This window comes from Phlebotomus papatasi, chromosome 1 (assembly GCF_024763615.1).
Source record: "Phlebotomus papatasi isolate M1 chromosome 1, Ppap_2.1, whole genome shotgun sequence".
Taxonomy (NCBI): Eukaryota; Metazoa; Arthropoda; class Insecta; order Diptera; family Psychodidae; genus Phlebotomus; species Phlebotomus papatasi.
Window position 1 is genome coordinate 78,192,831 of NC_077222.1, and position 24,196 is coordinate 78,217,026.

The 24,196-nt window shown below is 37.7% G+C and overlaps 2 protein-coding genes across 3 annotated transcripts in view; one reads left to right on the forward strand and one right to left on the reverse strand.

The window, feature by feature from the left end:
- Window positions 1–2,117: 2,117 nt before the first annotated feature.
- Window positions 2,118–5,907, reverse strand: LOC129810209 (uncharacterized). Its single transcript, XM_055860534.1, has one exon. The coding sequence runs from the start codon at window positions 5,676–5,678 to the stop codon at window positions 2,247–2,249; it is 3,432 nt and encodes a 1,143-aa protein (XP_055716509.1). The 5' UTR covers window positions 5,679–5,907; the 3' UTR covers window positions 2,118–2,246.
- Window positions 5,908–6,388: 481 nt separating this feature from the next.
- Window positions 6,389–24,196, forward strand: part of LOC129800028 (YTH domain-containing family protein 3-like) — a 38,527-nt gene continuing 20,719 nt past the window's right edge. The window contains exons 1-5 of one of the 2 annotated variants that reach the window (XM_055844382.1): window positions 6,389–6,640; window positions 6,810–6,834; window positions 18,020–18,091; window positions 18,366–18,916; window positions 21,198–21,702. In XM_055844382.1, coding sequence (XP_055700357.1) covers window positions 6,617–6,640; window positions 6,810–6,834; window positions 18,020–18,091; window positions 18,366–18,916; window positions 21,198–21,702 — 1,177 coding nt within the window. In that variant the 5' untranslated portion in view covers window positions 6,389–6,616. The remainder of the gene's footprint in view (window positions 6,641–6,809; window positions 6,835–18,019; window positions 18,092–18,365; window positions 18,917–21,197; window positions 21,703–24,196) is intronic. The other variant, XM_055844383.1, reaches the window with a different exon arrangement.

A 24,196-nucleotide genomic window follows, 5' to 3' on the forward strand; every position in this document is an offset into this window, starting at 1 on the left:
AGATCACCCAAGCGATTCCTTCTTTACTTGATTTAACGGTGCGATATATTCACAGTGGCATATACAAAAATTGGTTTAGTTAGAGCTTGTATTTTAATAAAATTATAAAGCATTTTTCGCTTACCTTATGTATGGCGTTGTGAAGCATCTTTCTAAGTATTAAGTCTTAAACTTAGATCCCAAACGGTTTCTTGCCAATCCTCAGAACCTAGGTTAAATTTATGTTTATCCATATAGCCTTACTTCTCTAATTTTATCAGGCAAGGCTTTTGTAAAAAAATAACTAAAGCAAACAATCCATTCAATTTAAAACAATATATACAAATTGCTGGTTTTAGGTTTTCGGGCCCCTCGGGTACTAGGTTAAACATTTAGAGTGAAACCCGTTTTAGGCGGTCTTCAGACAGGAAGTTTAATCGATTCCATGCAATGGTTATTTCTCTATCCGGAGTATTTTCTGAAACCATTTCTGCAGACCGGTACTGGGCCTGGGCACGAATGTGGCCTGTGTTCGAATTACATCCGGTGAGCTTCACTGCACTTGATTCCACTGGGCATGGGACTGACAATGTCATCCCATAAGAAAAAATAAAATACAGTAGACTCTCGCTCAATCGGCTCTTTTTCATTCGGGTGAAAAATTTTGTTGACAATTTTCACGTTTGATTTTAAAGAAAATTTGCTCAAATTCGCTGTAGTTCCTCTTATTTTATCATGATTCTTTATAATTGAGCGCTTATTGTGGAATTTACAACGACTTTTATGCCAAAATCTTTCGATAATTAGGAATACATTTTGCCCCATATGCCCGATTGAGTTGGGAGAGAGTCTACTGTAATGAATATTCCGAACTTCCCTCGCGGGAAGGCCTAAACTGCTCTATGGAACGTTGTGTCACCATTATTATTATTATTATTGCTGCAAAATTCGATGATCAGAATTAATTCTCATTTCTCAATATCTTTTCCTCTTCCATCAACCCTATCCTCACAGGCTCCCTCCACCCAAGCGCCTGGCAAGTTGACCTTTTTATATGGAGCTATTTGAAGCCAATTCCTAAAATGATCTCGTACTCAGCTCACAGTGCTCCAAGGAAAACATTTATTTAAACAAAAACTTAGTATTATTTATCCCTCCATACGGAAAGGTATCTTATAATACGGAAAAATTTCTCACTTATATTTAGCAAAATGGTCGCGAGTAAAAAAATCCCATATAAATTTAAATCGAAGTATGAGAAAGTGACTTCAAACTTCAGGCAACTTGCCAGGCGGTTGCCTTCACCCAATACACACCATTTCTCATCCAATAGTTGCGGTAACTACTCTATGTTCCCCAATTTCAGTTTTTTTTTATACCCTCCCCTTTCATTCTCAAAAAACCAGCGAAAACCCATCAAAGAGATCTTCAAGTAAGGGGAGAAGATTAGTGTTAAGAAGACCCATAAAAGGTCTGTAAATTATGTATCAAATTAGAAATTAAAAAACATTTAACAGGGGGTACTTATGGTTTTTCCAGTGGTGATTGAAATGGGGCTTAGGGATAGGATCCTGTGATATTCTTTTTTGACATCTTCTGATCACCATAGACGGCTATGGAACCTTTTTGAGATCCTGTGTCGTCTTCTGGAGAAGCTCCAAAGCAGAGGTGTGCAGGAACCGTTTGAAACCGAATAAACGTCAAAATAAGTTGATTCAGGTAGCGTTTTGACCATCGACGTACATGTTTCATTTGACGTTTTTTCGGTTTCAAACGGTTATTGCACACCTCTGCTCCAAAGCCCTCCAATTCTCCGCAACTTTTCGGTTCAAGTCTCAAAATTGATTGGTTTTTGATAGTCGATTATTTTTGATAGTTGGTTTGATAGTCGATTGTTTGCCCTTAATTAAAATTTTCCCAAAAATCTTACTTGATAAGGAATTAGGGAAGTTAAGCTATATAGCTAAACGCTAAACCTTAGATCTGAAGCCAGTATATCATCGATGCGTACACCGTACACATTTTTCGGTAGCTCTTTGGTTGAGTGAGAGGTATTTCAGCCGGGTTTCAAATTTTGGCGGGAAAACATCCAATTGGAAAATTATAAGATTCCCTCAATTCCCACTAAGATAATTGGATTTTGGTGAAAACAAAATGATTTTATTTATCTTTATTTCAGTGTGATTTAATTTATAATGAATTTGAACACAATACTTGATGCATTTACCATTAAAATTGCACTATATAGGTTAGAATTTTTTCATCTGTTATGGATTCTTGTTTAGAATCTCGCTCATTATATTCTTAACATAATTCTCTATTTGGGAATAATCAATGAGGGTGCTCCGGATCATGTCAACCAGCATCACTGGCCACACTTGCTCCAGTTTGTGCAGTTTCTCTACGGCATTGCAGGTGTTTTCCATCATGATGGCAAAGTAGAGGCGTCCCTTCTGACGCACAGCCGTCTCCTCCTGGCAGGAGGTGTTGTTCCGACGCCACTGGAGGGCTTCCTTGCCGACGACACTCTTGAGTGAGGCGTCAGCTTGCATAAGCCACTCTTTGGCGCTCTTCTTACTGGCCAGGCATGTCTCATCGAGTCGAAGACGCGTGAGCAGTGGGGTTAGGAGACTCTCTGGCAGGGACCAGAGTACGAGGTCTGATAGCCCAGAATATGCCATCTCAGCTGTAGACACTTCATCGGGAGTGACATCTGTGCCGTTTATTTGTTTCAGGCCCCAATGGGACAGGCGGTAGATGGCATAACTTCGCCAATTCTTTCCACAAATCCCATTCCCTTCGGGATCAATGATTAGGGAATTGATGCCCTGGATTTCCGCCAAGGCATTCAATTGTCCCAGGCAATTGATGTTGGTCTCTTTGAAGATGAAATTTTCGGCATTTGGGAAGCGCACCTTGACTTTATTGAGGATTGTCGAGATGCTGTTGAAGTTAACGTAGCTGAATTTGACGGTATGAACGTCATTAGCCTTCTGGACATTCCACTGTTTATCGATGAACTTGAGAGCACCAATCCCGTAGACATTGAGATACCTTCCACAGATCTCAATCAGGTAGTCACCGCCCTGTTCTCGCTCTCGATCCGACTGCACTCGGTGGGATTTTGCTGAATTGCTGGACAAATTGCTGCCAATTCCCGAAGCCGTGGAAGCACTCATGAGGCAACTGTTCTTTGCAGTTTGTGCCCGGATTGATGTACCCTGGAAATACTTTCGAGGTGGATTTGCACTCTTGAGCTTCGTCACACGATGATCATCTGAGGAATTTGTCACTAGGGAAATGTCAGACTTGAAGGAAGTCGTTGAAAGATTTGATTTGCTGTCAGATTGATTGACGTCATCGGAAATGGGGGATTTTTCTGTATCTTCCTGCGGGGATTTTGTATCCGGACTCTGGGTTTCTGTAACACTGGCAACTTCGGCTTTTGCTTCCTCAGCAGCTACCTCTGCGGATTGGACAGGAGTGGGATTGGGTATCAAGTCACTATTGACTGGAGATTCTGATCCAAAATCTTCACTCTCTTTGGTCTTTACAATTTCCGTCAGAACTTCCTTCTCGGGAAGTTCAATTCTCTCTGGGAAATCCCTGATATCTCGATGGATATTCTTGGTGTGCTTCTTCCTGGAATCGCCATCGTCGTCGGAACTGAAGTAACTGGAGCAGGAATCGATATTTGGACCCAAACTCGATCCTGACGATGTCTTCTGCGACGGATAGGAATTGTCCAGGAATGGTGCTAGAATTGGTGGAAGACGGAAAAATTCATCAGCAGCTGCTTCCACGGCTGCCTGAGAATTTTCCTGCGATGCCGTTCTGGTATGCTTTTTGTCTCTCTTCTGGCCAATTCCACTTTTCTGGCGGGATGTCTTCTTACTGGAGGCACTCTCAGACGTGCCACTGTCCAGGTCATTGTTGACCGGATGACTTGAGTGGTTTCCATGGCTCTTCCTGGCCAATCGATTGAGATTCGATTGCTGAGAGCGCAGAAGTTCCCAATTCGTCCGGGCATTGGAGATAACTTCCTCGCGTCTGATGCTCTGGCCAACGTCACTGCTAATACTGACGTAATTCGAGTCAGAAGTCTCCTTGTTCTTCCTCCAGGCCATTGCTGCCCGTCTCACTTGCTCCGTCACCTGCATCTGGCTGAGGGAAACCAGGCATGGCAAGTAACTGACCAGGAATGAGACACAATCCCCCGCCAGGGATACCGGATTGTTCTCAATGGTCACTTCCTTGAGATTGATAGCCTTGGCAATGCAGGACATCTCCTCCACGCGCTGCAAATCATTGTGACAGAGCCAGAGTCTCTCCAGGCTCCGTAAATCATCAAATCCGGAAATTCTCTTAATGCGATTCCGTTTGAGATTGAGCTCCTTGAGATTGAGCAGCCCGGAAAAGTCACTAGCTGCGATATGTCGCAGCTGATTCCCAGCCAAATTGAGGGATTTGAGTTCCTGGAGCCGACAGATTTTCTGAGCAATGCTGGAGATTTTATTGCCATGGAGATCGAGGACGCGTAGGGTATTCTTCAAGGAGACAATGCCAGAGATATCATGGATGCGATTCTTGCCCAGAAGGAGCACCGTGAGACTCCGGAGACCATCGAGATTGGCAATTTTGTCAATTTGATTGTCATAGAGATCGAGAAAGACAAGATTCTGCAGGCTCAAACCGAAGCCACTCATGTCCACGCCCTCGGGAACTGGTGGGATGTTGGTCTTGCTGACTGGGAAGGATTCACTGCTGACCACGGCACTTCCAGGCCTCGGAGCGTCGGAAGCTGCAGCAGCTGGGAATTGTTGGGACTTTCCTTGAGCGCTTTTCTCCGTCGGCAGTGTTTTGTTGAGGAGAGCTGCTGAACTGAGAGTGGAGGACATGAAACTGTTGGATCTCTTCAGGATGTTCTTCTGGTTAACGGTCAGGAGGATGGATTTCTGAACGAGTGGAGTGACGGCATTGGGTGAAGTGAAGCCTGGAGAATTGGTGTAATTGATGCCGAGGGTGCTCTTCATTGAATTAATGAGTGGTGTGGGATTTGTGGGCATTAGACTCCTGACTGGACGCTGACTGAGATGCAATTGCTGCCTGGGAATGAGTTTCCCTGTAGCTGGTACATTTGTAGGCACTGTGGGTGTCGTCTGGGCAGGTGACGGTGGTTTAGGGGGTGATTGACTAGGAGGCTTGATCGGTTGACTCCTGGGCACATCAGCAGATTCCCCAGGAGCTTCCACCTTTCCCTCATCGGCATTTGTGACTTGAGGCACGTGAAAAATATTAATGAGATTGTGCTGCAATGACAGTAGACGCAAATTGGGCTCATTCTCAATGAACGGAATCATCGTCAGTCCCCGTCTGTCCAGATTAATCCTATCCGGAAGCTTGAGTTTATCCTGATCCGTTCTCCTGATCTTACAAACACCATTCTGTGTCTGCATCCACGACACTCCATATCCCGGGGACTGTTTCTCCTCACAACCATTTGCCAGCTGCACATTCCGTCGGGATTCATTGAGTTTCTTCACCAGTGCCACGCTCAGGGTACTGTGGGATCTCTTGGTTAATTTGCTGCTGCGTGTGCCAATTTTCGGCACCACACTCTCAATCTTCAGCAGTGTCTGGGCAGTAGGGGTGCTGTTGACTAGAATTGCTGATTTACCTCGTATTTTGGTGGCTGGCATTAGTTGCTAATCCACTAACCACTAACAACTTGATATCCCAGGGAATCCTCCAAATTCCCCAAATTTCCACTACATTTGAATGTATATCACTAAAAACTGTATCACGTGCATTAATACTGCCTGGTGAGATTCACAATACCAGGAGAAAAACCAGAAAATTCCAATAAACAAAGGATTTTGCAATTTTTTCACGAGAGAAAATTCTTCTGCCCGAGTTTGTTTATTGAGGTTATGTCGGCCAATCTTGAAAAATTACTGAAGGTTGCCCGATTTGAAAAATATCCCATCGTTGGACTCTTTGAATTTTTATTCTTGTTTTTACAAATTTTAATTAATATTCTTATTCGTTGTTGCTTAATTCTCTAATTGATAAAAAGAATATATTTTTTTATGTAAATCTGTGTTGATTTTACCTTTGGTGGGTATTTTAAAAAAGGGCGCGTTTTTACTCCGTTCATCTGGTAACACTGCAATAAAGCACGGATCATTTTGGAATTGGAAAATCGGAGAAAATTGAGAAAATAAAACAATATATTTTATAAAAAGGCTATGTCGACCATGTCTACTGGTGTTTTTATTACCTTTTAAAAGCACAGCATTTTTTAAATGATTTTTAATTGAAAAAATTCTATTTTCAAAAAGTCTTTTTGAATCATTTTAAGTGTGAAGTTAGTCAAATTAAAGAAACCGCCTGAAGTTTGCAGCAATCCCAATTTGCCAAAATATATCTATATATCTCAAATCGGCTGCCATTGCAAAGCTATCGTCTGCGGCTAAGAGACTTTTTTTGGGACGTGATTTAGTGCTTAAATACTGTGAAAAGGACACTAAAAGTGGTGTAAAGGGTGAGAAAAGGTGTCCAAAGAGACAATCACAAGTGCAGAATTGGACAAAGTGTTAAATTGTGCCGTGAAAACTTGTGGAAAAATTCATCGCAAATGTCAGCAGGCGTGTCAGATCAGGTAGAATTTCTCAGTCCTCCTTTTGCTTCCCATTTCTTTTTTTTCTGTGCCACCGCGCGAACCCCCTTGGCCAGACTTCTTGGAAAAAAAAAGATGCATCAAGATGTCTCGCTGAGGAGTCCAGTGAAGATTCCACACACTAATTGGCCGTTTTTTGTGTCTGTTGCAGCGAATGAAAGGACAAGGAAATCAAGGTGAGGCTTTTTTCTTTTGCTTTCTCAGTGACGTAGACAGAAAATTCCCCGGATCTCGGGGAGGAAGAGTCTCCGTCGCATCTGCATCTATCCGTGGCCCCCACTGTTTTGCAATTGGAGTGGTAAATCTCGTTTGAAATGCATTTGCGCTTTCTTTGCTCTCTCTCTGTGGTGACTCCAAAAGATGCCACTGCACCAACACAGACCCAAAGAGTCAAGTTGCCCGTCTTTCTCCCCCATTCCGCGATTCCCACATTCCGCGGGCAGCCTCTGTGTTGGTGCAATGAGCTGTCTCAGGGAGAAAATGCAAGTGGTGGCCAGGCGTTCGGTGAACTTGTGAGCGACTGACCTGTGTGAGATCAGAACCTCCCGCAATCCCCATCTCCCATCAATATGTCAATCATCTTCCCATGAACATCAATTGTACACCGCCGTGTTGTGACTCACAGACCCGGCCTGAGTCAGTGTGTGTGACTGTGGGAAAAATACTTCCGGCCTGACCTTCTCTCTGTCTTTATCTCTCATGGGTCTCATCGGTCTCATCGGTCTCATAGTATCACCAACACACAAATCCATTGCCATCCAAAAAGTCAGGAGTTTCCCAAAGATTCCAATTCCTTCTTCTGATATTTTCCAGTTCAAGATTCTAATTTATCTCCCCTGAAAACCATTTATAAAATTCCTTCTGAATTCAAAGTGAAATTCCTCAAATTCCTCTGCATCTGCCACGCAATGTGATGCTTCAATCAGCAAATATCGAAAGTGATTATTGAGGATTTTACTAACGCCAAGCAATTTCACATACGCATTAAATGAGAGTGCAAAGTGCGTGTGCACAGAAAGAAAACAACATTCACAGGCAAAGGGGATTGATAAGAAAATTGATTATGAAGCTTCAAATTCGAAAGAATTTGCTGTTTTTTTTTCGTACAAAAATCGGGTTGGCGTCGCTTGTATCAGAAACTGTCGTAACTAAAAAAATAAACAAATGCAGTTAAGGTCAAAATTTTATTACGAAATTTACTAGGGGGAGGCTTTGAACTTTCGCACACAAAAATGATGTTCAAGTTCAGTGATTTTTTCTGACTACCATGCAAACCGTATGGATTCTCCAATTATGCCAAAAAAATGTCTTACTTATAAGGTTCATAATCCCACCAAACAAAATCCCAGGAAATCCTTAGATTTTCCTCCAGAGGAAAATGAAAATTTAATGGCGATTTGTCCGATAGATGAATCAAGTTTCTATTATCGCACACGATTCACGCCATCATTGAACACCCCATTTTCACCGTAAATTTTGCACCGGACACTAAAAGTTGCACATCATTGTTTAAAGGGAACTCTAATCTACTTGATTAAACCATTTTTATAATGAATAAAACATTTTAATATCACTTTTTTGGAACTTTTCTGAGAGATGTTTTATTGACATTAAAAACCATTTTTTTGCTTGATTCTACGAGAATTTCACTCCGGAAACGGTTAAATCTGATGAATACTTTCTTGAAAAGTCCAAATATCACCAAATTTACACGAATCAATAAGTTTTTAAAGCTAAAAATTGACTAAAACTCAGCAAGCGAGAAGACCACACAAGATTCCACCATTCCTCCACGGAGCCGGATATGCACAAAAACGTTTGAATGCGCATCATTGAAGATTTCTCTGTTCCTGCAGCTGCAGGAATCGGGATTTAGCACAGATATTGAGCTTCAGCAGGTGAACAAGCTAAAATTTTCACAAAACATCTTCTTACGGACAATTTCTTTTCTTTGTCATGCAAAACAACACAATAGTGAGGTTATGTCAAAGATTGTCAAAAAGCAGTTGTAAACTGTATGAGCTTATTGCAGATGTGATTCTTTCATTGCACATTCAGTTTGTGCAAGCTTGAAAAATATTTTTATATCAAAGAAATCCAAAATTGCTTAATAATTACTCAACTGCAACCTATTTGAGTCAAATTACTTCTTGTTTATCAACTTTACGATTTTTAAGTTTTCCTTTTTAGTGGTGGATCAAATCGGTAGATTACAATAGATGTGAATATGAGGGATCGCATCTAAAATGAAGTTTCTTGGAAAATGTGAGAGAAGCCATGTCTTCTATGTGCGATCGATGAATCTGAGTCAAGTTTGTGAATTTTGTTCCACCCACAAAAAGTGCCTGTTCAGCCTAAAAGATTTTTACTTAAATCTGATTCCTAATAACCCTTCTACCCTCTGTGATAGTAGTTTTTCAGAAAAGTGATATTAATTCTGCACAATCGTATGAAATATTGCACAGCAAAATTACAGTTTTGGACCTGTTTTTAATTTTTGTTTCCTAAAACTAGGGGAAAAGGATTAGACTCCCAATTTTTTCAGGAAAGGTGTGATTTAAGACTAGCTACTAAAATATATAGCCATCAGTGAAAGTTATAAAGTAATACCGGAGAAATTCGAAGTGTCCGATGGTAGCGTATGTGCGAAACATCAAAGCCTCCCCCTATGTCCTTATAGAAACGTTTTTTTATGTTAAAAGCACCACATTTGCACCCAAAAAGAAAGAAATTTTAACTTAAAAAAAGTAACAGCATAATCAGCAAAGGCATTGCAAGATATTTAAGCTAAAAAATCAAACTTAACCCATTAAGTATTTGACAGTTCGTCAGTTAAATCAGCATTTGTCGTAACTTCCTTTTGACAACTTTTCAGGAGACGAAATTTTCAATTCAGCATTATTTTTCTTAAAAATGAGCCCCGAATGCGATACTTTTGAGTCAAAATAATGAAAGTGGCACTAATAAACTGTAAGTTAACTCGAGAAAATCTTTATAAAATGATTTAAAAGCTGAGATATTGAGATATATGTTAGAAGAAACACAGTAATATTTTATCGTAACTTGCATCGTTTATAAAGCCGTAACTTCTAATGTATGGAGATCTTGGAAGTTACGACAATTTTCAAAAACACATTATATCAATTTTAATTACTTTAGTGATAATGATTGCCTTTATTTCACTAAATTAGTCAATTAAACTGTGGTCCTTGTCACTAAAAGCTTTTATTTCATAAATTTTATTTAATAAATTTTGTGCGCCGCATCGCTTGTTTTGTTTTGAAATAATGACAGATGGGCAGGGATTTTTCCTCCCTTTTTTCTCACAAATATCGAATTAAAATGATTTAATGTTGCATTATTCGCACTGTCTTTGGATATATGGAAGAGTTTGTGAACGTTTTAATGAGAAATATTAAATTTTTGCTGCAAATTACAAGCCACGCAAGCGAGCTAAAAAAGTTACGGCAAATGCTGATTAGAGCAAATTTTGTATGAAAATTTGTCGTAACTTCCCCAAAAATGGAAGTTACGACAAATTCTGATAAATTTTTATTAATTAAGGGCACTTACGATAATTTTTGTTTAAAATAATTCTTAATGGGCCTATAAATGTTTCTTTTTCTCAAGTGAGTTTAATAAATAAAATTACGCCGATTCTAAATATGTATATATCCCAAAATCGCAAAAATGACGTTATGACAAATGCTGATTTAACTGACGAGTTGTCAGTCGGATATCGAAATGCCGGGTAACAGAATGAGCTGTGTATTTTCGTATACAGTGTGACCCCAGTAGTGTCAACTTAATAAAAACATCTAATTTTGCTAATTAATTAACTAAATAATAATTTTATGGTCAGAGCAACATCCAGTGGATAGTTTCTCATTTAAAAATAGTTAATTCAATAATAAAAGAAAAGTTGACTCAATTTTGACTCCAATAGTGTAGTCAAAATTGAGTCCAAATTGACACTACTGGAGTCACACTCTGTTATACAAAAAAATAGACAGCTTTATCTGATAGCCCTATAGCCAACGGCCGCAGCGATTCCACTGGATTTCCAGTAGCCTTTTCTGCCATGTCCGCTGATTTTACCGCTAAAAATCCGTGTGGAATTCCCTGGATTTTACCGCTCAAAATCCGCGTGAGCTTCCGAGATGGAATTTGACGTTAAATTTCTTCCTAGCGTTCCATGGACTTTTGCGGAACTCTGTATAGGACTTTTCTCTGACGAATATTTCCAGGGCTTTTCCAATGGATTATTAGCGTATAAGCGGCAGTCAGCCCTTTAAAAATTCGGAAAAATCCTCTATATTTCCACGAAATTATCCGTGGAAATTTCCATGCAACGGCCTTAGAGGCTTCCGTGGTTTAATATTACGGAATTCCACGACTTTTCTAGTGAATTTTTTAAATATATTTTTCTTCAAAATATTTCCAAAAATTGATTAAAAATTTCGTGGAACTTTCATAGAGAATTTCCACATAAAAAAACATCTACAAGTAAAAGGGACGATCACTGCCAATTGGCAACTTGGAACTTGAAGAGTATTCATCTAAATGAATTGAAAATATTGCTACCATATCGTTCATTTGAGTATGTCTGGCTCGCAAGAATTATAGCGTTAGGGCGAAAAATAAATGCAGAATTTTCGCGCTTACTTCCATGGAGTCTTGGTCAGAAAGATATCAGAAAATATACTCGGAATATTCAAAGGAAATTTTGAATCAATTTCCAGGGAATGCTCTCAGATATGTTGGAAGAGAATTCCTCTGACTTTTTTTCCAGGAAATCCACGTGAAAAGAAGCTGATAACTCCGCAAAATTCCAAGCGGAATATTAGCGTTTATTTCCACGGAAACTCTCGCGGAAAAATAGATGACAAATTCCAGTTAATTTTCTGTTACTGTGAAACTTTGCGGCCGATCGGCTACAGGGTAACTGCTGCCCGAATTAAGTAGCCCAATACAGTAGACTCTCACTCAATCGGCTCTTTTTCAATCGGGCGACAAATTTTGTGGGCAATTTTCACGTTTAATTATGAAGCAAATTCGCTCAAATTCGCTGTAGTTCTTCCTATTTTACCGTGATTCTTCATAATTGAGCGCTTTTTGTGGAATTTACAAAGGCTTTGACGCTCAATTCTATCGATAAACCGGATGACATTTCGCACCATATTCCCGATTGAGAGAGAGTCTACTGTATTAAAAGAGTCGAATTAGCGAGAGTCTACTATAACATACTTGGACCTGTTCAAAAGGTTTTGGAATTTCTGACAAGACTAAACCTGTTCCAATTAGTTTTGAACCGGTAATATCAATAAAAACCGATAAGTATTTTTTCACGAAAATCAATCACATTACTTCCAAGTTTTTTGTGCGATCTTTTGGGTGATTTGTCAATCGTTCAGAATGGGTTGTAAACCTGTACACTGTAAATGGTGGAAAGTACTTTTTACATATAGCATCATGAGTTCGAGCGTATCGCAAAGCATGAGACGCTTTTGATTACAGAAAGGTAAACAGGGGTCCCAGGTTTATGCAAATACGATAGTGCAAATTTGTCTAGAATTCGAAGTTATTTTTGAAATGGAGTAATCGTACCAAATTTCAGCAAGATTGCAATTTCGGCCACTACTTTTGTTCCTCAAATTTTCAGGAATTTATAGCTTTTGCATACTCTAGAAATTATACAATGCGAAAAAAACACAAAAAAAAATATCGCTTCGACTAACGAGATGATGTAAAAGAGATTTTAGGAGAATTCTGGGAGGGCAAAGGGAACTATGAGAACCAAGCTGTCCGAAATATTTACTCAAAGCTATGTCTATATTTTTATTCATTTTAAAATGTATTAAGAATGATTTTTGACAGAGTTGAGAGAACAAAGACTTTAAGCTATCTACAGGATTTCAAGCGACACTGCTTTAAAAGAAGTAACCGATGTAACAAAAAAATGTTGGTTTGTTACCCAACAAACTGTACCCCCAATGGTACAGTTACCCTATAATTTTTTTTGACTCGATGAATTTGAGGGCCATTATTTATGAACGAAATACGTACTAAAATTGTTTTGCATTTACGACGTTTCTGGAAATTATTCCAAAGAAATCTCCTACGCGTTTGTAAATTTTCTGAATGTATGAAACAATTTTGCGTTGTTTTTACTGTGTTCTGAAAAATACACATAATCTCGGGACCTCCTGTAATAATTCGTTTGAGCAAATTGTAATGTCAGATGTTGACAAGAGAAGAAGACGAATGCGAAGCAGTAAGATAGACTCAGCAAAACTATTAAGAGAGAAAGGAACGGAAATTTTGAATCCAAGATATTTTTCTGATCTAAAAGGTGTGTCAAAGCCATAAAGGATCTATATTGGAGACAGGTTTATTTTTTTTAAAACCTATTTAAAATTTATAGTTCAATGCTAAAACAGATTTCTTGTAAATCAGCGAAAAATTGGCGCTAATAAAATTCTTTCTATACGCCCGTTGGCGTTTCTATATAAGTTATTTCAAAAATATCTCCTGCGAGTATGCAAGTTTTTGTGTCACTGGAGTGAATACGCGGGCTATTCTTCGGCCCCGAAAATATTACAGGAAAGTGTGCTATCTTCGGATGACTTGAGTTTCGGACAGTTCCATATGTTCCTTATGAATTTGGCTCATGGCTTTTTCTGGAAATTTGAAGCATGGACTAGCTATTAATACATAATATAATGGTCCAAATTTATTAAAGACACATTGAAAAAAATGGTTCGAAGCCTCAGCCGTCCGAAGGTAACGTGCTTTCCTTTACTCAAAACGGAACCCCCTGTATTTAGCATTTAGTTGTTAGTATATAAGGATTAATCTCAGAATTGACGACGGTCTTTGCGAGAATGTTCAATAAACAGTTATCACATTTTCGGATACAAGCGATGCAACATTAGGTTGTTCAGAATTATCAAATTTCTGGTTTTAAAACTAGAAATTATCAAATATCTGGTTTTTTCAATTTGGAGAAGTTAGGTGAGACTTAAGTTTATAAGAAAAAAAATTGTCAAGAGAAAATCGACTTCTAGAGGTTAGGGTCTGAAGACTCGAGATTAATATCTCTTACCGTTTCGCCACTAGACCGTTAATAACCAGGCGGAAAATCAGGCAAATTCATGGGTTTCTTTTTTCTTAGAATTTCATTAATTAATTTTTAACAGCCTATTAGCTGCTTAACTATTGACTTACGCTTAGGTATTGTACCAGATTTTAATGGAATCGTGGGCGTCAAACACTCACTTGATTACCATTTCCTCCGGTTCTTCTCCACTTCAGGAAGATCTTAGGTCTTTATTCGAAGATGTTTCTATAGACAATATCAGTCTGCTTAAAATTCAAAAAAATATTGAATTGAAGCACATTTTAAAATTATACAATTTAGAAAGAAAAATAAATCAAAACCACAAAATTCCCACAATAAGAAAGTCAATCACTTTTTTTTCAAGTATGATCCAATTAGTTTAGTTTTCTCTCTTTTACATTCGATCATTAACTTTTAAATGTATTTGAGATTGCTTTTTCTCTCCATATGTTAATATTGTTACTTCAGCGTAAAGACAGTTGCAAAAGAAAAGCAGCAGAAGACAAGGGGTGTTAATTGGGAGGAATTCATCACTCTGTTGAATGTCTAGCGAGAGACAATTGATTGAATAAATGTATTCCTTGTTTTGAGTTTTCCATAAATTGCTTCGATGTTGAATGTTGAGCATTTTTTTGCTCGAGGTTTGAAAGAGTGCAATACCTCAATTTTTGAGTTATTAAACTTCGTGATTAGTTATGATTTGGCTTCTAACGAACTAAAAAATCACTCTTGGTGGAAGTTTGAAATTCTCAAATTTTGTTATAAAACGATGCCTCAATGTTTGTCCGTTTTTTCATCTTTGTGTTATTTGCAGACCAAACGCTGAGAGATGTCAATTTCTGGTTTTCAATAACACCCCTTCTAAATTGTAAATAAATCATTATTAGACCTATTCAAAACGTTTGAGGAGTAAAAGGACGTGAATTATGGTTTCGTGAAGTATTTCCTGATCTAAATGGAAACATAACTAAACCAATCAAGTTAAAATCAAGAATTTGATTGGATCATTTTGTATCCTGTTTATCAGATGTCAATCTTGGACTTAGATTCTTCAAATATTTTTGTTTTTGAATTCGTTTATTGATTCTCTTAACATTCCAATTTTGTAATTTAGTCTAAGGCCAGGGTAACCATTTCCTGCATGAAAGTGATTTTTCTTGCCTAATTCGATACTTAACGAAGAATACATCAATTTTCGAAGTATCGTGAAGAATTAAACAACATTTAAGGTGGCAAAGCGTTCAAGGCTTTGCGAAATGGTCGAACTCATGATTTTCATGCTATACCTCAAAAGTACTTTTGGATAATTTACCTCTGTTATTAAAATTCTTTATTGATTCAATTCATGAAGAAAAGAGTAATGTTCACGAGTTCTAGAATTTCGCAGTTTTTCCCACTGGGAATTTTCTTCTTAAGCTTACCGGACCACAACCGATTAAAACCGGAAAAGGTGTGATTATGTAAGAATCATACCTAAAAAGTTATCGGTTATGAACCGCTTCAGAACGGATTGGAACTGCTTCAGGCTAGACAGGAATCCCAAACCTTTCCAACGTGCCCAAATATGATACCATTCGGTTGAGAGATACGCTTTCTAGAACCTTTTAAACCTTTGACCTTGAAAACCCGTTATTGGGAATGATTTAACGGGATTTCGTTTACGGACGAGATTTCCACCTGGATAATCTCTTAAACATCCAAAAAAAAAACGTATGATGCATTTTCGAGTGGTCCGAAAAAACATGGTCTTGCAAGGGTAATGGAGGGATGGGGAAAAATTGAGAGACATATTAATGGTCCCAGTGCTGGTTTTTGGGGTATTCTCCAACGTTCCCAAACCTCTATCTCTAAACGTTTGGCTCTATACGTGGTAGAGGCCGAACGGACAAACAGCTTGATATCATTTCTCAGAAATCATCTGAAACGGGAAGATATGTCAGGTCAGGATAGTGTTTACACTGACATAATAAAAGGCAAGACTTTTTCATTGTTGCTCACAGAAGAGATACTGGATTCCTTTTTTCGTCCTAAAGTTTTTTTTTAAATGATTTTTTGGACGTAAGCTAGATGAATATTTTGGTCATATTATCTAATGCCCTTGAGATATTCCTCTCAAAATGGGCTTTAGATCTAAAGCTATTTCCGGGGGTTTAGCCCAGTTCCTAAAGATTCGGTATTTCTAAAAAAAACACACACAATTGCAGTGATTTTTAAGAATCTGTAAGGATCAATTGCCTTTAATATTCAATCTAAAGTCAAAATTTACCCAATAATCTGCCTTATTGAAGTGTTATACGGGCTTCAGACCTAAGACTTAGCTATCTGGCTTAACTCCTCTAATTCCTAATCAGGTACGATTTTTTAGAAAATTGTTGTTTAAGATTAGATTATAGAGGCAAATGTTTCATTATATTTTGAAAAATCAATAAATTGCTTGTTATTTAGATTTTTGAGACCTTCGGAAACTGGGCTAACCTTCCAGTCTGAAGCCGTCATTATAGTACTTAAGCCACGTAAGTAAACCCTAAATGCGGTTTCAGACTACAGGTTTAGCCCAGTTCCCGACGACCTCAAAATCCTAAATATCAACCAATTTTATTGCTTTTTTAGAATTTAAAAGATCATTTGTCCTTAAGAATCCAATTCTAACTCATTTTTTTTCCAAAAAATTTTGATTGTTTAAGAATTAAAGCAGTTAAGCCATATAACTAAATCTCAGGTCTGAAGCCCGTATGTATAAGTCTGAAGCCCATATAAGACTTAGCCATACCATAGATTGAATATTTAAGGCGAATGATCCATTACAATCTGATAAATCAATAAAACTGTTTTTTATTTAAGATCTTGAGGTCTTTGGAAACTAAGCTAATGTCCTATACACACTTACGACTTAAGCTTAGAGACGGCTAAACGTAATTACAATCAAAATAATGATCAGATTACATTTCAATCAACTTCTAACTAATCCGTCTCTCGGCTTGAGCTGAGAAATTATAATTACGTTAAGCCGTCTCTTGGGTTAAGCCGTAAATGTGTCTAGGGCATAAGACCGTCTTCAGACTAGAGGTTTTGCCTAGTTTTCGAAGGCCTCAAAATCCTTAATAGCAACCAATTTCATTTGTTCTTCTGATTCAAATAGCTTGCTTTCCCTTAAAAGGCCATTTCTAAGTCAAAATTTTTCAAAAATTTCCGACTAATTAGAAATAGAGAAGTTAAGCCTTATGGCTAAGCCTTAGGTCTGAAGCCCGTATAAGCCTCAAGTCGGAAGACCGCTTAACGCGTTTTCAAGGTCCAGATCCAAAGTCCTCTAAAAAGTGAATTTGTCAACCGATTATTTATCAAGATTGAATTTATTTTAAAGGTGTAGTAATACTCCGAATAAGTTAGGTTTTAAACCTGATTCCAAACACGGTTAATTGATAACAAAATACCGGCCAATCGGCTTATTTTCGAGACCGTTTTTAATCCTGTTAAGATCAAGTGGAATAAGCCATGAAACCGGGTTTCTCCGTCTATTTGAACACTTTGTAAAATTTATTTAAGCTCAGGTTTACTTAACTGATTTTGCGGTTCTCTAAATCCGGTTAACCGACTATTCTAATTCCTAATAAAACGGTTATTTGGAATCAGTTTTAACGAGTGATAGATCTTTAACTGTCTATAACTAAAATTTTAATACAAAATTCAACTTTAATAATTAGAAATTTTGCGATAGTATAAATCGGATAAAATCTTTGCATGTCCTAAATACGAAAAAGTAAAAAATTCGTACTGCTCGTACATCGAGCAATTGGCGAATTTTTTTCATCGTAGGTTTTTTTTAAAGCATCATACAAAACATTCATTTATATAACACAATATGGTCAACAAATCGGGTAGAATCATGATTACATTTCGCATCATGTTTTGTATGCAAGTGGCATTTTTGCTATATATATTCTTTTTTTTCTGAATATACAAAGAAGGAATTCTCTTCTATTCACCGTTCATCTCTTGTTTCATTCTTTCATTTGCAAAAAAAAGAAAGAAAGAAAAAAAGCAGAGAGAAAGAAAAACTGAGAAGACTGTTTTGTTGAGTGTTTTCTTTCTGTTGATGTCTTTTCTGCTGTTTCTTCTCTTATTGCGATGTTTGTATTATGTGTTGAGGAGAGCAAAAAAAAATGGGGGCTTAATACAGAGCAGAAAGAAAGTGTTAAAAATGTGGATTAAAAATAAATTTGAAAAAAATAACTATAATCTAGATCATTGCGATGAATATGAGTCATGGAGACAACAACCGGCAAATTATGTACCAACGGATCAACATAATGCAGGTGTGTTTTCTATGTAAAACCCAATCAAAAGAAAAACAATTAACACGCTAAAAAAAATGCAAAGAATAGGGCAAAATCTTTTAGACTTTTTTTGACCAATAAAACACGTTGAATTTATTTTGGGGATGATTGATTTAATTTTTTTTGTTCCTTCTTGAAGAAGCCAAAAAAAGCAATTGCTTTAAATTTTGGTGGAAGGTAATTTGATGGTTTCTTTTGCATTTTTTTTCTCTCTCTTTTATTTGTCACCCCTAAACTTTGGGATACCATTCAGGAGCTCAATTCCAATATCCACCATTTGGCGTAAGCGATGGCACCTGGTCGAGCGGAAATGAGAATTTAGCAATTCTAGGCGGATACTCAGCGCATGATAACTATGGCGTCGACATGTTTGGTCCGTCCTTTGGACAACAATCCTCCTACAACTACTTCCCTGGAAATGGCGGGGATTACAATACGTGGGGTACACAGCAGGTTAATGCCAATCCGGGAGGGCCACAGCAGCAACAACAGCAACAACAACAGCAGCAGCAACAGCATCAACGCAAAGGTTTGCAACACTATGATGACTATTACAGAGACCAGGGTGTCTATCCCCATGATGGCATCAAGGCAATGGAGCAGGGTATGCAGGGATTGGGCCTCGAGATGGGTGGAAACACCCAACAGCAACAGCAGCAGCAGCATCATCATGAGAAAGAGACGACGTCAAATAGTGTCAATTCCAAGGCTACCCACCACGATCACCATCCGCATCCGCCGAAAGAAAGTATCCCCAAAAAGATGACATGGGCCTCAGTGGCTTCGCAGCCCGCCAAACCACAGGTAGGTACATTTATTTAGGTAAAATTTGAAAATTTTGAGGTTAGGGTAAACCTAACCTCAAAAAATTCAAAGTAAATTATTTGTTGCAGAATCTCTTATCTCCCGTGTTGAAGTGATTTTTTAAATTAATAATTTATTCTTAATATCCTAAAAAATTGTTCCCAGAATCCTTTAAATTTTCCAATGTATAAAATTCTAACCTCAAAACATAACCGATTTTTTCCAATGCAAAGCTACTGAAGTGTTTGTTACATTCTGAAGAAAAGACGAGACTTTGAGATTTTTGAAGAAAACAATTGAAAACCAAATGGAGAACTTAAAAATTTCCCAATAGGATACGACCATAATTTTGAGGTTAGGTCAAACATAACCTCAAATCCTTCATTAAACTCTTTACCAAATAGGAGAATTAGGCTCCTTGTTTATAAAGGCTTAAACGATTTTCTCAAAGAGACTTTTTTTGAGAATTTCTGGAGAAATTGAGGATCGACCACTTGAAAAGTTTTCTAGGTTCTAAAGAATAGAAGCTTCCTAACCCAACTTTCTCTCAATTTCTCTTAAATTCCTTTAATTCTACATGTAACAGGATAAGTTTATTGAAATTCGGAATGCTAGGGAATTGAATACGAAGGGGTGCTTTCAATGCGTTCACAATCGGATATTATACCAATCTCAGACTGTCAAGTCAAACGGATTTGCATTCGGTAACCATGGAATGGAAGCCATTTTGCGGTAGAATTGGTAAAGAATGTTGCAGGAATGAATAAATGAAGTTTGTTACAGTTCAACTGCCTCATGTAAAGTTTTGTAAAAACATATTTTTGAAATTGCCTCTGAAGCTCAACAATAAATCCAATAAACTTTTGACAATCGATGCTGGCCAAAATGACGAAAAGGAAGAGACAAAGTCCCGAATGGGTCGAAATCCCGAAAGTCAAAATCCAGAATCGGTCAAAATCTCAAATTTAGGGATTTCGCTCCTGTCAGGAATTTAACCATTCGGTATTTTCGCTTTAAAGATTTTGGCTTCTCGTGATTTTGGCCCATTTGGGATTGTGGCTATTCGGAATTTTAGCCTATTCGCGATTTTGGTATTTGGTGTTTTGGCATTCGGGATTTTGGCATTTGGGATCTTGACTTTCGGCGTTTTGGCTTTCTGGATTTTAAACCATTCGGATGGCCTTTGGGACATTGGCTTTCGAGATTTTAGCTTTCAGGATTTTGGCTTTTTCGGGATTTTGGCCCATTCGGAATTTTCGCACATTCGGGGTTTCGACCATTCAGGAGTTTGGTCCATTCGAGATTTTAGCCATTCGGAATTTTCGCTATTCAGGATTTTTGGCGTTCGGCGTCTTGCCTTTCACAATTTTGAACTATTCGGATGGCCTTTAGAATTTTGACTTTCAGGATATTGGCCTTTTTGAGATGTTGGCCTATTCGTTATTTTGGCCCATTCAGGATTTTGGCGTTCGTGATTTTGGATTTCAGTATTTTCGGTCTTTACGAGATTTTGGAAAATTCGGGATTTTGACCATTCGGAATTTTGTCGTTTTGGATTTTGACTTTCAGAATTTTCGCTTTCGAGATTTTGGCCCATTCGGGAATTTTGGCTATTCGGAATTTAAGCTTTCAGGATTTTGGTTTTTCGGGAATTAGGTCTATCCGGAATTTTGGCACATTCGGGGTTTCGTCCATTCGGTAGTTTGGTCCATTCGAGATTTTAACTATTCGAAATTTTCGCTATACAGGATTTTTGGCGTTCGGCGTTTTGACTTTCACAATTTTGAACTATGCGAATGGCCTTTAGAATTTTGACTTTCAGGATATTGGCCTTTTCGAGATTTTGGCCTATTCGGGATTTTGCCCCATTCGAAATTTTGGATTTCGGGATTTTGTTTTTTTTTTTTTTTGGATTTAAACTTTCGGAATTTTCGCTTTCGAGACTATGGCCCATTCGGGACTTTGGCTATTCGAGATTTTAGCTTTCAGAATTTTGACTTTTTCGGGATTTTGACCGATTCGGAAATTTGGCTTTCGGAGTTTTGGCTTTCAAGATTTTGGACCATTCTGGACTTTGGCTATTCGAGATTTTAGCTTTCAGGATTTTGGCGTTTGGGCTTGTTTTCGGAATTCTAACCTTTTCGGGATTTTAGCGCTCGGAATTTTGGCCTCCTTGTCCGTGCGCCATTAGAAAGATATTTAAAAGGAAGCATCCGAAATCGCGTAGTAAGCTGTCCTTAGTTACTAAAGTCTATCATCCTTCATGGAAATGTCTCTGAAGGTGAACACAACCACGTCAACGGTGAAGAAGAAGGGACCCGGAATGCCACCACCACCGATGGTGCCGGGTAAGCACAATCTCGACATTGGGACATGGGACTCGCCATCGAAGAATGGACCGATGATGGTTCCGCCCCCAGTGGTCACTGCGCCACCGCCACCAGTTGCCCCGTCGCCCCTGGTGAACAATCAAAAGGCCTCGGGTCAGCATCAACCAGCACCCAGCACTTCCAACAATCATCCGGGCATGGGACAGCCGCAGCAGCAGCAGCAGAATCCCCAGCAGATGCATCATCAGGGGCCGCCACAGCAGCAGCCACAGCATCAGCAGCAACAGCAGCAGCAGCAGCAGCAGCAACAACAACAACAACATGGGCCAAGTGATGGACCAAATACAAATCAAAATATGCGCCCAGCCTGGCCAGGACCCAATCGTCCCATGCAGGGTCATCCCAACATGAGTATGCCACCACCTCATCAGAGATCCATGGGACACGGTGGGCAAGGTAATTGAATTTTTCTTTCTCATCTTTTGCCATTTAATTTTCGATTCAATAGGAATAATTTCTCCCGCACCAAATTTAACCGTGTGATGCGTCTGGCATCAGAATTAACCGTTTGCTGGCACATTTATTTATGTGATGTCTTCGCGGTCTTCGCCAACACTGAAGCTGTGATCTCATACTCAATTTCTCCCTCTCTCTCTTTCTCTCTTTAATTTTTTTCTCTGTCTCCCTCGCGGAATCATATGAGATTATTGAATAAATATTGCGTAAAATAATTTATAAAGTTTGCAAAACAACGTACAAGGTTGCAAATTTTCAAAAAAAAAAATATCTCTCATGATCAAAATTTGGATGAAAAGAAGCAAAAGTTTAACTTTTCTCACTGATTATGGGAATTGCAAAACAAAAAAATGAATTTGAGAGCTCAAAAAGAAATGAAGAATGAAAGAAAAAGTTTCAAAGATAAAATTATAGTTGCTCAATTAATTGATTGTTGAGGTAAATTAAATAGCATTAAAATGATTAGTGTAAAATGTTTACTACGCACAATTAATTCTCCCGGATATTGAGGCATTCAATGCATTTTCTGCAATTCTTTCTGCTTCTATTCGGTTGAAAATGAATTTGGTATTTTTTACAACATTTTTTTTTGTGTAAAAGATGTTAACCCTTAAACGATTCGGTTATCAATGGCTCATATAAAAATAATATTTCATAATAATTAATAATATTTGGTAAATAGAATTATTCGATTTAGCGTCATTCAAAGAAACATATAAGCCCAGACAGGCTTAAGATAGCTTTAAGAAGGTTTGAAACTTTGAATACGTGGAAGCAAATTTGATAGCATGCATTTGTGATTTTTTTTATATAAAGAATTACTTCGAATGCAATTTTGGTGTAGATTGATAATCTAGAATAATTTTTTTAAGTGAAATTGACCGTGGTGTCACATATTGGAGTTATCACACTAGAAAATTTTACATTAAAATTAAAGTGAAAAGTTGCTCATTGAAACTTCTAGAACCACTCGAAATCGCTGATTTAGTCAGGACACATTGCTAGAATTGCTCAATGACACGATGGCACACGGGTTGTCAGATAAGTGTTTTTTGTTGTTGAAGCATTTCAGTTGTAGGCAGTTGTAGTCCCAAATTACGGATTCCTGATGCACATCCCCAATTAGTTCGGCCACCATCTCATTTGACCACAAAATCCTAGAAGTTTATGAAGGAGTATAAAATGTAGATCGAACACATTTTTGTTTAACTTTTTTCTTCCTTATCCTCTGCACCGATCTTTTTCAAGGGCTTTTGTCCTTTCTTCATCTCGTACGCGATAAATAGCACTACTTTTTATTATTATTAATAAACAATTAGCACTACTTTTTATCACAATTTAATCGCGAATAAATTGGTGAGAAAATTGTGGTGCAGAAACTACCGAAATGACTGCAATAAAGTACCTGATGAAAAATTAATGAGCAAATTTTGCTCATAAATTTGCTCAATTCTCATTAATTTGCGCATTAATTATCAATAGTATTTATGCTATTTTAATCTATTTAAACCAATTTTTGTGACTCAAGTCCACTCCTTTTTATCACTAAATGAATCGATTTCTAAAAGCTCTTGACGAAAATTGTACATTAGTAGGACACATATCAGCAACAATTAATGTGAATCACATTAAAATTTTAATGTAAAATTCTCTAGTGTGATACCACGGTAAGATTAATATTAATATTAAGAAAAGTCGGAAAGAGAAGCTAAATTTCAAATGGAAAATCACGTGTGTTAGAAAGCGTACACTCTAGTGGAGTAATACGACGAGTAAGATATTACTGTTCGTATTAATTGTTTTCTGAATCCTATTACAAGCAATTTGAGCAATTTTCCATGCATGCCAACTGTTATTCGGTCAGTTTTCGAGCCATTGTATTGCTGCCAACTTTGTACGCAGAGGGGAAATGTGAGAGAGGCAAGAAAAAACACTTGTTATCTTTTTTTGTCATTCTTGCAGTTCAGAAAGTATTAATCTTTATTAATCTTATATGTGACATGCCTTTTTCGGGCCAGCGGTGTGATTAGCGACAGATAGTCAAGACAGCAACCACTTTCGAGTGATATAATTATTGTTTTAGTTAAGACACCAACCTTTTTTTCGGGTAGTTTTCGGCTGATATCAGCGTATACAGAAAAAAAAATGTAAAATTGTTTGTAAATGTTTGTAAAATTCTCACTGGCAACTAACGAAATGCTAGTTAATTGTGTAACCCACAAGAAAGTTCGTAGAACTTTGTACTTTTTTTCAGAAACATTGTTGGTAACTTGAGCACTTGACAAGCATTTTTTGTTCTTTTACAAATATTTATTCGTATATTTTTGTTTGTAAAAAAAACAACTTTAGAAACCAATGACAACATTTTACGAATATTTTTGCGTGTTTACGAACATTTACGAACAAATATTTGTAAAGGAACAAAAAATGCTCG